This window comes from Centroberyx gerrardi, chromosome 5 (genome assembly GCF_048128805.1).
Source record: "Centroberyx gerrardi isolate f3 chromosome 5, fCenGer3.hap1.cur.20231027, whole genome shotgun sequence".
Taxonomy (NCBI): Eukaryota; Metazoa; Chordata; class Actinopteri; order Beryciformes; family Berycidae; genus Centroberyx; species Centroberyx gerrardi.
In genome coordinates, this window is record NC_136001.1 from 34,903,478 (window position 1) to 34,916,083 (window position 12,606).

At 47.2% G+C, this 12,606-nt stretch overlaps 1 protein-coding gene across 8 annotated transcripts in view; it reads right to left on the reverse strand.

Moving 5' to 3' along the window:
* Positions 1-547: 547 nt before the first annotated feature.
* The window catches only part of slmapa (sarcolemma associated protein a), a 76,016-nt gene continuing 63,957 nt past the window's right edge, over positions 548-12,606 (reverse strand). For 6 of the 8 annotated variants that reach the window (XM_078283511.1, XM_078283514.1, XM_078283513.1 and 3 more), the window contains 3 exons: positions 10,522-10,693; positions 10,188-10,322; positions 548-1,979 (listed from right to left, as the gene is read on the reverse strand). In XM_078283511.1, coding sequence (XP_078139637.1) covers positions 1,884-1,979; positions 10,188-10,322; positions 10,522-10,693 — 403 coding nt within the window. In that variant the 3' untranslated portion in view covers positions 548-1,883. Of the gene's footprint in view, positions 1,980-6,284; positions 6,373-10,187; positions 10,323-10,521; positions 10,694-12,606 lie in introns of all 8 variants that reach the window. The other 2 variants (XM_078283516.1, XM_078283510.1) reach the window with 1 other exon arrangement.

The window sequence follows — 12,606 nt, forward strand, 5'->3', positions numbered from 1 at the left end:
GTCCCAGAGCGTCCCGGAGCGTCCCAGAGCGTCCCCGGAGCGTCTGGGAGCATCCCGGAGCGTCTGGGAGCGTCCCAGAGCGTTTGGGAGCATCCCGGAGCGTCCCAGAGCGTCCCCAGAGCGTCCTGGACCGTCCCTGGAGCGTCCCGGAGCGTCCCGGACCGTGCCGGAGCGTCCCCGGAGCGTCCTGGAGCGTCCGGGAGCATCCCGGGGCGGCAGTGGGACGCTGCTTCGATGGGAAGAAGCGATGAGGTTAAACTGCATCGTCCTCCTCTGGCTCCTCCAACATGGCGTTTCCACAGTCTGACCGCCTCCAGCTGCACAAACACTAAGTGTGAGAGTGTGCATCAAAGTGTGTGTGTGTCTGTGTGTGTCTGTGTGCGGTTGTGTCCGTGTTTGTCTACACACACATACACAAACTCGGGTGTTAGTTACATCAGAGGCACTTTAACCCCGTTTGTGCCCAAAATAAAACACAGAAAATAAATCAGATTTTTAGAATTTGGCTTGGATTGAAGTCCCCCCCACCTCCCCCTCCTCCCCCCCCCTCCTCCTCCCCCAAACATCGACTAACGGCATGTTGAACATCCAACATGGCCGACTAAAAACAACAGAACAGAACAGAAGAGAGCGGAGCGGAGCCGGGTTTCCTGCTGCCGCCTTCAGACGAACGAACACTTCCCAACGCTCCGCCTGCAGAGTGAACCAGAGGAAACGCAGTACAAGTACACAGCAGTACTGCGTTCAGTACTGCGTTCAGTACTGCGTTCAGTACCAGCAGCCGAAACAGTCGGCAGGAGAAAGGACTCGCTGTCTCTGCTTCCTCTCTAACTTCCCATCAAGGAGATTTTCACTGAGTCCAAACGCAGCGTTTCTGTGTTTACTGGAACCATCAATTTATCGGGTCATTGATATCTGCAGCCGATATCGTCTGGTTATTAGAAATGGGATCTGGTCCGGTCTGATGTGATGATCTGATGCAGTTTGATTGATTAAAGATTTACACACTGGCTGTCTACAGGAAGACCTGAACCTGAACTGATTCTGATGAGACACTTTGATCAGATTCCACACAAATATGGATCAATATTTTTATTATTAGGCTATCATTAATATTATCTAAGGTTTCAGTGGAGAGTTTCAGTTCCCATGATGCTCTGAATGGTCCAGAGGCTTTTCATCCTGAAGAGAAGGAAACTCTGAATACTGGGAAGTTTGGGCATGAAAATGATCAGATATCAAAATATCGGTATCGGCCTTCAAAAACTAATAAGGGTCAAACAGCAGCAGCTGGCTGGTGTTGATTGATTTCAATGAAGAATGCTAACGAGGCTAACGAGCCGTTTTTAGGGAAAAGGTGGCATCAGAGCTCTTCTTCTGTGGTGGTTGGTGACCGCGGTAAAGACGGTGAACATCGTCTCCAGCCCTTTAACCCCCTCCGCCCCCCCCCGGTGCTTCACTCCTTCCTCTGGTCCGCAGGCGGGAGACAGACCGTGGGAAAGTGTTCCCGGTCAGCTCCGCCCCGCTCGGGTGCGGCGGGACGGGCGTGACCGTCGTCTCGGGCGGGTTTTCGGCGGGAAGCCCGGCCCGCCGCAGACCGGTCCGATATCCGGAAAAAAATCATCATCAGAGACACGAAACCAAAAAACTCCCCAACACAGCTGAGAGAGAGCCGAGAAAAAACAACGAAACCCCGAGAAAAAAATAAAAATAAAACTAAATAATGAACCGAGACGCGTCTGGATCCTCCGGAGAAACCACAACCTTTATATTCCCTCTACAATTATGTACAATTACACTTTATACAAGTAAAGCAGTGATGCTCTCCTCACAGCGCTGTGTGTGTGTGTGTGTGTGTGTGTGTGTGTGTGTGTGTGTGTCTCTCAGGTGGAGCTGCTCTTGGAGAAGTTGGGGTAGAGGACCGCCGCCGTCACGGCGACCATCACCGCGACGACCGGCATCCAGGGGCTCCAGCCACTCTGAGAGAGAGAGAGAGAGAGAGAGAGAGAGAGAGAGAGAGAGAGAGAGAGAGAGAGAGAGAGAGAGAGAGAGACAGAGAGAGAGAGAGAGAGAGAGAGACAGAGAGAGAGAGAGAGAAAGAGAGAGAGAGACAGAGAGAGAGAGAGAGAGACAGAGAGAGAGAGAGAGAGAGAGGGAACACAAACAGGAAAACAGAGAGAACATCAAGTTAGTTTGCAGCATCTAATCCATTATTTCAGCTAAACTGGACCAAGACAAACCAGGAAAGAGAGAGAGAAGAAGAAAGTAATAACGAAAGACGGAAAGGAGACAAGAGAAGAAGAAGGAAGAAAGGATGGAAGAAGAAGAGAGGGCAGGGGAAAATAAAAAAGGAAATTAAAAAAGTGAGAAGAGGTAGAAGAAAAGAGGAAGGAAAGATGGAGGAGGCAAGAAGAGAGGATAGAAGAAGAGAAGAGAAAGAAGAAGAGAGGGCAGCGGGAAATAAAAAGGAAATTAAAAAAGTGAGAAAAGAGAGAGAGAAGCAGGAGAAAGAAGGAAGGAAAGGTTTAAAGTAAGAACAGAGCAGAGGCAGCAAAGTAAAGTGAAACCAGTTTCCCTCCAGCTCCGGACTGGAAACACTGGTTTCACATCCAAACCAACAGAGACCACAAGCAGCAAACACAGCAAACAGACAGACAAGATGGAGAGAAGATGGAGAAAGAGTGTTAAAAAAGAAAGAGATGATGAACGAAAAAATACACAAGTGTCAAGGGTTGGAGGGAAAACCAAGAGGCAAAACATGCAGATAAAAATATTAAAAGAGGAAAGAAAAATAAAGAATCAAGTTGAACCAGCAATCCTGCAGTGAGTCAGAAAAAAAAAAGAGATGAAGGGAAAAAGATGGATGGAATTTAAATGAGAAGAAGCACCAATCCTGTAGTGAGAGATGGAGAAAAAAGCTGAATAAAATAAAATAAAATAACGGAGATTAAGCACAAACCCTGATGCAAGAAATGGAGGGAAAAAGGTGGATAAAATAAAATAAAAACGTAAACAATAAAAAAATACTAAAATAAAATAAAGACCAACCCTGTTGTAAGAGATGGAGGAAAATGATGCATAAAATGAAATGAAGCAGCAGCCTAACATGAGGAAGAGGCAGTGAGGCTTCAGGCAGTGTGTGTGTGAGTCATGAAGAGTTAAAGGAGCGCTGCGGCCGTCAGTTTAAAGGAAACCTCCGTCTCTCCCGACACCCCCGCTCACCCAGAACAGACTGATGGCATTTTTTCACACCTACATTTACGATTTGTTTTTTTTTGTTGTTTTTTTTAAACAAACTTACGGAGCCCCTCTGGGGTCACATGGTAGAAAAAAAACTTGTATGTTAGAAAAAAAACCTCGATGTGTAAATCCGTGCCCTCGGATTCACAAACCGTGCGAACGGATTTGTAAACTGAGCACGGTTTAGAAATCCGTTCGAACGTATTTACACATCGAGTTTTTTTTTCTACCATGTGACTCCTCCGTACAAACTAAAAAAGACAAAGGCATTATTCATTTTCCACTGTGTATAAGGGCACCATATCTTTGGCAATATGAAACACCAGTGCATCTGTAATGTCTTTCCCCCGGGGCCCGTCCTGTCACACGGGACGCCACGGGAACACGATGCCGCTAACGCCAGCTGCTCTTCAGCAGGTGTTTGTGGGCCGCCGCACACTTCTCCACGCGGCTGCCGCCTCTGTCGGAGAGGCTGGAATAAATTTGTCGCGCTGCCGCCGTTAGTTCCCCCAGACTTTAGACGAACTGTACAGCGGACAGCGGTTCGCTCGACGTCAGACGCTGCAAAACCGAACCGCTTCCAAACCGCTGAGGAGACGCTAACTTTTTTGGAAACGAGCTCCTCACCTGTAGAAGCGTGTGCTGCCATCTTGACACTGTGTTTGTGTCTGAGGGGAAACCTCGCTGGGCGTCGCTATCGACTGCAGAAGCTCAGGGAAGCGCGTGGGGGGGGGGGGGGGGGGGGGGTCCGTGCATATTTACCCAGGTTAAAGTGAAACTCCATTTTCACTTTTACACATTGTCCTAAACCATAAATTCGAATTAATTGCTAAAATCGATTTCTGGCCCAGCTCTAATTGTAACGAAGTGGTTCAGCGAGCCACAAGCTAGCTCCTCTGCTGATGAGCCGTTTTAGTCGAGCTTAAAGAGGAACTAAACCCCAAACCCAAACCTGTGACACAGACATGACACTGTGCCTGACTACTGACATGCTGCTGAACTGGCAATCTGCTATTGGCTGATCTTTGGCGCCAGGTGATGATATCACCTTCTATAGAGTACAACAGTAACCCAACCTGGCACCAAAGATCAGCCAATAATTGTTCTAAAATATGACTATTTGGAGAAAATCCTACACGTGGGGTCCGGGAACCACCAGGGGTCCTTGAGGGGGTCCCAGGGGGTCCCCGACAAAATGATGAATTGTTAAACTTCACCGTTATTTAGTTTACAAGAAGTTAACACAACTAGAAAATGTAGAAGAATGATTCCTCTGGCGTCTTGGAAGTAGGGCTGCACAACTAATCGAGAAAAAAAAAAAAAAGACGAAAATCACAGTTTGGAATACTTCAATTTCCAAATCGCACGAGGCTGCAATTATTTTATCAGACTGGTGGAGCTCAAAATGGATCCTAAACATGGTAATCTGCTGCTGAGCCCAATTTCATATGGCACCAAAGATCAGCCAATAGCAGATGGTCATTTCAGCAGCATGCTTTTTACCTTCAGATGTCAGGATTTACACAGATCTGGGTTTGGTTTTACTTATCCTTTAAAGACAAATGTAGAAACTTTTCCCCCTTATTGAGACAAAAACCTGAAGCTGTCTGGGTTCATATTTCTTCAGTCTGACAGGAGGTTTCCCTTTAAAGCAGAGCGGTCCGTCTCGTCCCTTCAACAGTTCAGTGTCAGTTGTCAGTGTCGGCCGCAGCAGAAGCAGAGTGACTGACAGGCAGAGTGACTGACAGGCAGAGTGACTGACAGGCAGACTGACTGACAGGCAGACTGACTGACAGGCAGACTGACTGACAGGCAGAGTGACTGACAGGCAGACTGACTGACAGGCAGAGTGACTGACAGGCAGACTGACAGGCAGACGACTGACAGGCAGAGTGACTGACAGGCAGAGTGACTGACAGGCAGAGTGACTGACAGGCAGACGACTGACAGGCAGACTGACTGACAGGCAGACTGACTGACAGGCAGACTGACTGACAGGCAGACTGACTGACAGGCAGAGTGACTGACAGGCAGAGTGACTGACAGGCAGACTGACTGACAGGCAGAGTGACTGACAGGCAGAGTGACTGACAGGCAGACTGACTGACAGGCAGAGTGACTGACAGGCAGAGTGACTGACAGGCAGACGACTGACAGGCAGACTGACGGATGGACAGACAGCCATGCTTCAGTTAGTGCCACAAGATGAAGACCGACCACCACCACGATGAAGATGATGAAGAGGTGCAAGAGGTGAAAAGACCGTCTTGGCCAATCAGAATTCGGGGTTTCAACTCATAAGAAAAAAAACCAAAACATATCTTTTCAAATTTTGTCCTTTTTAAAATGGCATTCGCCACATGACATCGTCTTCCAGGTGTAAAACAAAAATCTAAAAGGCTTCATGACCAGGAGAGCAAGACAAACTGTTGATATTGAATTAGAAAATGAGTCTAAACTTCAGTAGAAGAAAGACTGCAGTGAGCGGCAGACATGACGCTTCTGGAAAAAACACTACGAAGAAAATTCAAGTCGCTCTTCTCTTCTCTTCTCTTTTAGTTTTGTGTTTCTTTACTTAATTTCACCAAACGTTTTCGGCTACACGGCCTTCATCAGCACGAAACTGAAAGAAGAGAAGAAGAGTGTGTGACTCATTCATTTTCTTCATAATCAATTAGAAAATGTAAAAAAAAAAAAATCTATTGATCTCAGTTCCTGACCAGTTTTTGGACAGCTGTGGTTTCAGGACAAACAGGCGAACACTTTCTATGACTGCTATATCTATACTGCAGTATAAAGAAACTCATGAGGAATTATAATACATTCATGAAGCTTACTGATACCATATACAGGTTCAATGATTTTTCAACTGATTGATAGATTTGATATCAAAAGCTGTGACCCAGAATTCAGGAAGGACCAGGATGATATTTTCTCCTCCCATCTTTCCTTCCAGAGCAGGATGGATGGATGGATGGATGGATGGATGGATGGATGGACGGATGAGACAGAGAGAGAGACTGTAATGTTCTGTCGGTGTATACCTTTCTACCACAACTGGCCGAAACACCAGTAGAGCAGAGCCAGGACAAGGCCCATGAATATGGCTTGGACAGGCTGCAATATGGATGGCTAGAGGGAGGAGGGGGGGGGGGGAGGGGGGGGGGAGGAGAGGGATAACAAGAAATCAGCCTGCAAATCAACCAAAACCAACATGGAGGATGGAGCAGCTACAGCGAGGGGGGAGGGGGGGGCTCTGATTCGACTGAAGCAACCTTTAAAATCAAACACAGCAACTGAAAACAAGGAGGGACGGGAGGAGGGAAGGGTCAAAAGAGAGAGAGAGAGAGAGAGAAATAAACAAAGGGAAAGGGGGAAAGCAGAAAGGGAGGGAGGGAGAAAGAGAGAGGGAGGTTGGATTTGACAAAGAAAGAACAGGGGAGAGAGAGAGAGAGAGAGAGAGAGAGAGGGATTTGAAGGGAGGCAGGCTCATGATGTTGTTGTTGTCAGATATCCGGTCACATGATCAGGCGTCTCTACCAAGCATCACAGCCATTTCCACACCACAGCCACATTCACAAAACACCACAGAAGAAGAACTCCCGTCCGTCACCAGACTGCAGCTTCACTGTTCTCCTGCAGAGCATCTTCAGCACTCCTCATCACCTCCCTCCACAGCACTGTTCATTTAAAGACTGATGCCCATATCTTTGGACTGAAACTGACGATAATGCTGATATTTTGTGATGATATTGTTTACATTTTATGCCAAAGAATTCCAAAAAAATGTGTTTCCCCCCAGAATTTTCTTCTAGTCAGGGTGGGACAAGCCTCTGAAACATTTAGACTGAACTCTGTGCTCTGTGCCTGGTTCCTTAGGTACTTTCAAAGTAAAGGCGGGTCCAATAAGACTGCTAACCACATCTGGAGTCATTCTGATTTTTGAAGGTTTTTCAAAAAATCCAAAATGGCGGGAACATTTTTTAGGCGGACTTTATGGGTCCTAGAGGCAAAAATGTTCAGCATGATCAGATACATATCTGAACCAAGTTGCAGAACTCTACGACTAACGGGACGGCGGGGCGGAGCCTCAGACTTTGGGAGCTTATTACCGACTAACGGGACGGCGGGGCGGAGCCTCAGACTTTGGGAGCTTATTACAGCCAAAACATCCCGTTGTAATAAATGGACGATATCTGACCAATCATCAGCCTAACCTACATGCTGCCCATTGGAGTGAATGAGGAATGCTAAAAATGCAAACTACATAAAATGTGTCTGGTGAAGAAAAATAAAATTCATTTCATCGTTCATTGATCTCATTTGTCGACGTTATCACTTCAAAATAAAGTTACATTCATCTGGTCATGTGACTCTGGATCTTATTCTGAAAAGCTTTGAGAATACAGAACCCGAGGAGAGAGGAGAGGGGAGGAGGAGGAGATGAGGAGAAGAGAGGAGAGGAGAGGAGAGAGAGAAGAGGAGAAGAGAGAGGAGGGGGGAGAGAAGAGGAGAGGAGAGGAGAGGAGGAGAGAGGAGAGGAGAAGAGAGAGGAGGAGGGGACAGGAGGGGAGAGGAGAGGGGGAGAGAGGAGAGAGGAGAAAGGATATGAGGAGACAGGAGAGGAGAGGAGGAGAGAGGAGGAGAGGAGAAGAGAGAGGAGGGGATAGGAGAGGAGGGGGGAGAGAGAGAGGAGGAGAGGAGAAAGGATATGAGGAGACAGGAGAGGAGAGGAGGAGGAGAGAGGAGGGGATAGGATGGGAGAGAGGAGAGAGGAGAGGAGAAAAGATATGAGGAGAGAGGAGACGAGGAGGAGGGAGTGGAGGAGCCGAATGCAGGTGGGAGAGAGAAGAGAGAAGGAGGAGAGGAAGAGGAGGAGAAGAGAGACTAAGACACTGGAGGAGGAGGAGGAGAGGAGGGGAGTTCAGCTGATCTTCTGTTATTGATTAGCCAGGATGAAAAGCCAGGAGAGGACAGTGATGTCACTGCAGACAGAACAGCTGGGGGTAAAAAACACCTAACTGCAACTCTGCATTTTCCTTTGTCTTGATTGAATGTAAAGTCTTCATGGTTGTTTATGTGTTCAGTGAGTTTTATGAATCAAAAACTCATTTCAAAACTCTTCATCCCTTAGAGACATGTTAGCGGTGTTGAGATGTTCAGAGTTCACTCTTCCTCTAAAGCCCGCTGCCACAGGACTGTTATCTGAACCTCTGTGTTTTAAACGCAGTCACATGGGCTCATGAAAGTTACTGAAATCACAACTGCTTAAACTTCAGATTTTACAATTCGTTATTTCCTGATGTAGTAAATAGTAAGTAAATCTCCTTTAAGCAGCACCTTTCAAAACCGCAGCAAAGCAAAACTTGAAGTTTGTGCTGAAAATGCATCAACTCTTCCTCTACAGATTCCTCTATTTGTTCCATTTTTCATGACAGGAGGAAGAAAATAATTGAAAAAGAGACTGAGCACCAAAAACAAATTACGGCTGAAATTACAGAATTCTATTATCAGTCCTCTTGTCTTCTGTTTTCTGATCTGTGTTCAATCTCTTGTTCTCTTGATTGTGCAGCGCTCTGTAACTTTGTTTTGTGCTACAGTATATAAATAAAGATTTAAAAAATAAACTGACGTCTTGGAGAACAGAAACGTTTCCTTCCATCCTGTCTGGCTTACTTTTAGCAGAAGCATGTTGTATTTATTTTTTCCTCATTTTGTCTCCAGTCAACCTGCTCAGTCTGTGTGAGTTTGGGGCTGCTGTGACATCACCGTCCCCTCCTGGCTGCTGCTCCCAGCATGCTCCTGGGTGTGTGTGTTCTGTAACAGGGTGTGTGTGTTCTGTAACAGGGTGTGTGTTCTGTAACAGGGTGTGTGTGTTCTGTAACAGGGTGTGTGTTCTGTAACAGGGTGTGTGTGTTCTGTAACAGGGTGTGTGTTCTGTAACAGGGTGTGTGTGTTCTGTAACAGGGTGTGTGTGTTCTGTAACAGGGTGTGTGTTCTGTAACAGGGTGTGTGTGTTCTGTAACAGGGTGTGTGTTCTGTAACAGGGTGTGTGTGTTCTGTAACAGGGTGTGTGTTCTGTAACAGGGTGTGTGTGTTCTGTAACAGGGTGTGTGTGCTCTGTAACAGGGTGTGTGTTCTGTAACAGGGTGTGTGTGTTCTGTAACAGGGTGTGTGTTCTGTAACAGGGTGTGTGTTCTGTAACAGGGTGTGTGTGTTCTGTAACAGGGTGTGTGTTCTGTAACAGGGTGTGTGTTCTGTAACAGGGTGTGTGTTCTGTAACAGGGTGTGTGTGTTCTGTAACAGGGTGTGTGTTCTGTAACAGGGTGTGTGCTCTGTAACAGGGTGTGTGTTCTGTAACAGGGTGTGTGTTCTGTAACAGGGTGTGTGTGTTCTGTAACAGGGTGTGTGTGTTCTGTAACAGGGTGTGTGCTCTGTAACAGGGTGTGTGTTCTGTAACAGGGTGTGTGTGTTCTGTAACAGGGTGTGTGTGCTCTGTAACAGGGTGTGTGTGTTCTGTAACAGGGTGTGTGTTCTGTAACAGGGTGTGTGTGTTCTGTAACAGGGTGTGTGTGTTCTGTAACAGTGTGTTTAATCTGAGGTTCATTAAAGACGAAGTGTTGAAATCAGTCTGCAGCTTTCACACTGTCACACTTTTAAATGGACGGATCTACAGAGAGAGGTGGAGGCTGCTGAGGCAATCACATCTGTGTGTGTGTGTGTGTGTGTGTGTGTGTGTGGACTCACGGTGCTGGTCTTGTCCTGCAGAGTCAGTGTGTGTGTGTGTGTGTGTGTGTGTGGACTCACGGTGCTGGTCTTGTCCTGCAGAGTCAGTGTGTGTGTGTGTGTGGACTCACAGTGCTGGTCTTGTCCTGCAGAGTCAGTGTGTGTGTGTGTGTGTGTGTGTGTGTGTGTGTGTGTGTGTGTGTGTGTGTGTGTGGACTCACGGTGCTGGTCTTGTCCTGCAGCAGCTTCAGGTTGCTCCTGCACTGCTCCAGCTCCTGGTGGATGTTCAGCTTCTCCTGCTCTGTTCTCTCATAGCGCTGACGGAGGTCCAGCAGCTGGGACTGGGTGTCTTCATACTGACACACACACACACACACACACACACACACACACACACACACAGGAGTCCAGTGTCCCATCACTGCTGCACATCATCAAGTCATCAATTACAGTGATTTAAGTTGACTCTTAAGGACTTGGAGGAAATGAGGCCCTGTGTGTGTGTGTGTGTGTGTGTGTGTGTGTGTGTGTGTGTGTGTGTGTGTGTGCGCACACCTCTCTCTGCAGTGTGTGTGTGCGGGCCTGGGCCTGGTCCAGCTGGCTCTTCAGCTTGCTTGCGTCCTGCAGGTGTTGGTTCTCCAGAGAACCCAGTTTGTCCTGCAGAACCTCCTCTCTCTTCTCCAGAGACTCCAGACTGCTGCTGAGAGCCTGACTCTGCTGCCTGGTGCTGCTCAACACACAACACGTCAACATGTCAACAACATGGTAACATGTCAACAACACGTCAACATGTCAACAACACGCCAACATGTCAACAACATGTCAACAACATGCCAACATGTCAACAACACGTCAACATGTCAACAACATGTCAACAACATGCCAACATGTCAACAACATGTCAACAACACGTCAACATGTCAACAACATGCCAACATGTCAACAACACGTCAACATGTCAACATGTCAACAACACGCCAACATGTCAACAACACGTCAACATGTCAACAACACATCAACAACATGTCAAAAAAGTCAGTAACACACCGACATGTCAGTAACATGCCAACCCTTCAACATGTCAATAACTTGTCAACATGTCAATTACATATAAATAACACACCAACATGCCAACAAAACATGTCAATAACATGTCAACAATATGCTGTATCAACGTGTGAATAACACGCTAACATGTCAACACATCAACAACATGCCAACACTTCCACATGTCAACAACATGTTAATCATCAGTTTACTGAACTGCAGTCAGACTGAAGAATCCTGAACAACAGAAAATCCTTCTCACAGACAGAAACAGTTCTGCTGGAGTTCAGCAGTGTGCGGATTCTTCAGGTCCGACACAGTAACATGTCAACACGCCAACAACACGTCAACTACACCCCAACATGTCAATAACATGTCAACATCGCACCAACATATCAATAACAAGTCAAAAACATCGATAACGTGTCAACAACATGTCAGTGTGTGTGAGTGTGTTACACCGCAGGTTGACTGAACCGGTTCTTTAATTCACATCAGAGTTCTGCAGTCCGGCCTCAGAGTCCCAGCAGCTGAGCGCCCCCTGCTGCTCAGTGCAGAACACTGAAACTTTATTTAAACTTCCTCTCTCTCTCTGTTGGACACGCAGCAGAACCGTCTGTCCGTAGAGAATACACAGAGAGACAAACAGCTGCACGGTCTGCTGACCTCCGCTAAAACGCTTCACCTGACTGCCGATTGGTCCGTCCGGTGTCCAGTCAGCTGTCGGTCGACTGTCCCCCCTCCTCCCCCCTCCTCCCACTTCCCTGTTCTTCCTGAATCATCTCCTGCTGTCGGTCTGTTCCTCTGTCTTCCCTCTGCTGCTGGATCCAAAAGTCTGGACTTCCCGGACCAGAGGGACTCGGTGGACCGTTACGGACTCTTCATCAAGTCCGTAACAGTCCTCATGCGGACTTCCAGAGTCTGCTACCCTGCAGGCTTTACTAGTGAGACTTCCCACAGTTCATTGCACTGCAGATGTGATGATATTAGCCTTTAGCCTTGCATCCTTGAGAACTCACAAATTCGCACTAAGCACTAAGTCAGCGTCAGACCCAGAGCGTAAACCCAGACTCTGTGAATCCGAAGTCCCTGGTGCTGTCTCTAGGGCCGGGCGGTGCGTCCTGAGACTCATATCACTATATACTGTCACACTAACCTCAACAGCGATATGAAACGATCATTTGTTTATTTTTCTAACCCGATGCAGAAATACCACATTCATCATTAGCACTGTAAATATAAAAAATGTACGCTTTTATTTTGAAGGTAACCCCACTTTACTTCCTGTCTTATTCTGTCTTATTCTGTCTGGCTTGACACCAGAGCCAGCGTCCGTTTCGGTAAATTTTCAGTCTATCGCCCAGTTCTATATCTCTCCGTTTCACCTCCTTCTTTCTCTCTCCTCATGTCTTCCTTCTCTCAATCTCCCCTTTTATTTCTCTTCCCTCTCTCTCTTCCACCTGTCCGCCCACCTCCTTCCCTCGTCTGTCATCCGTCAATCTTTTTCTCTCGATCCGCCCGTCCCTCATGCATCGTCCTGCCTCTCTTTCACCCAGTCAGCTCTTCATCTCTCTCTCTCTCCTGGCTTCCCTC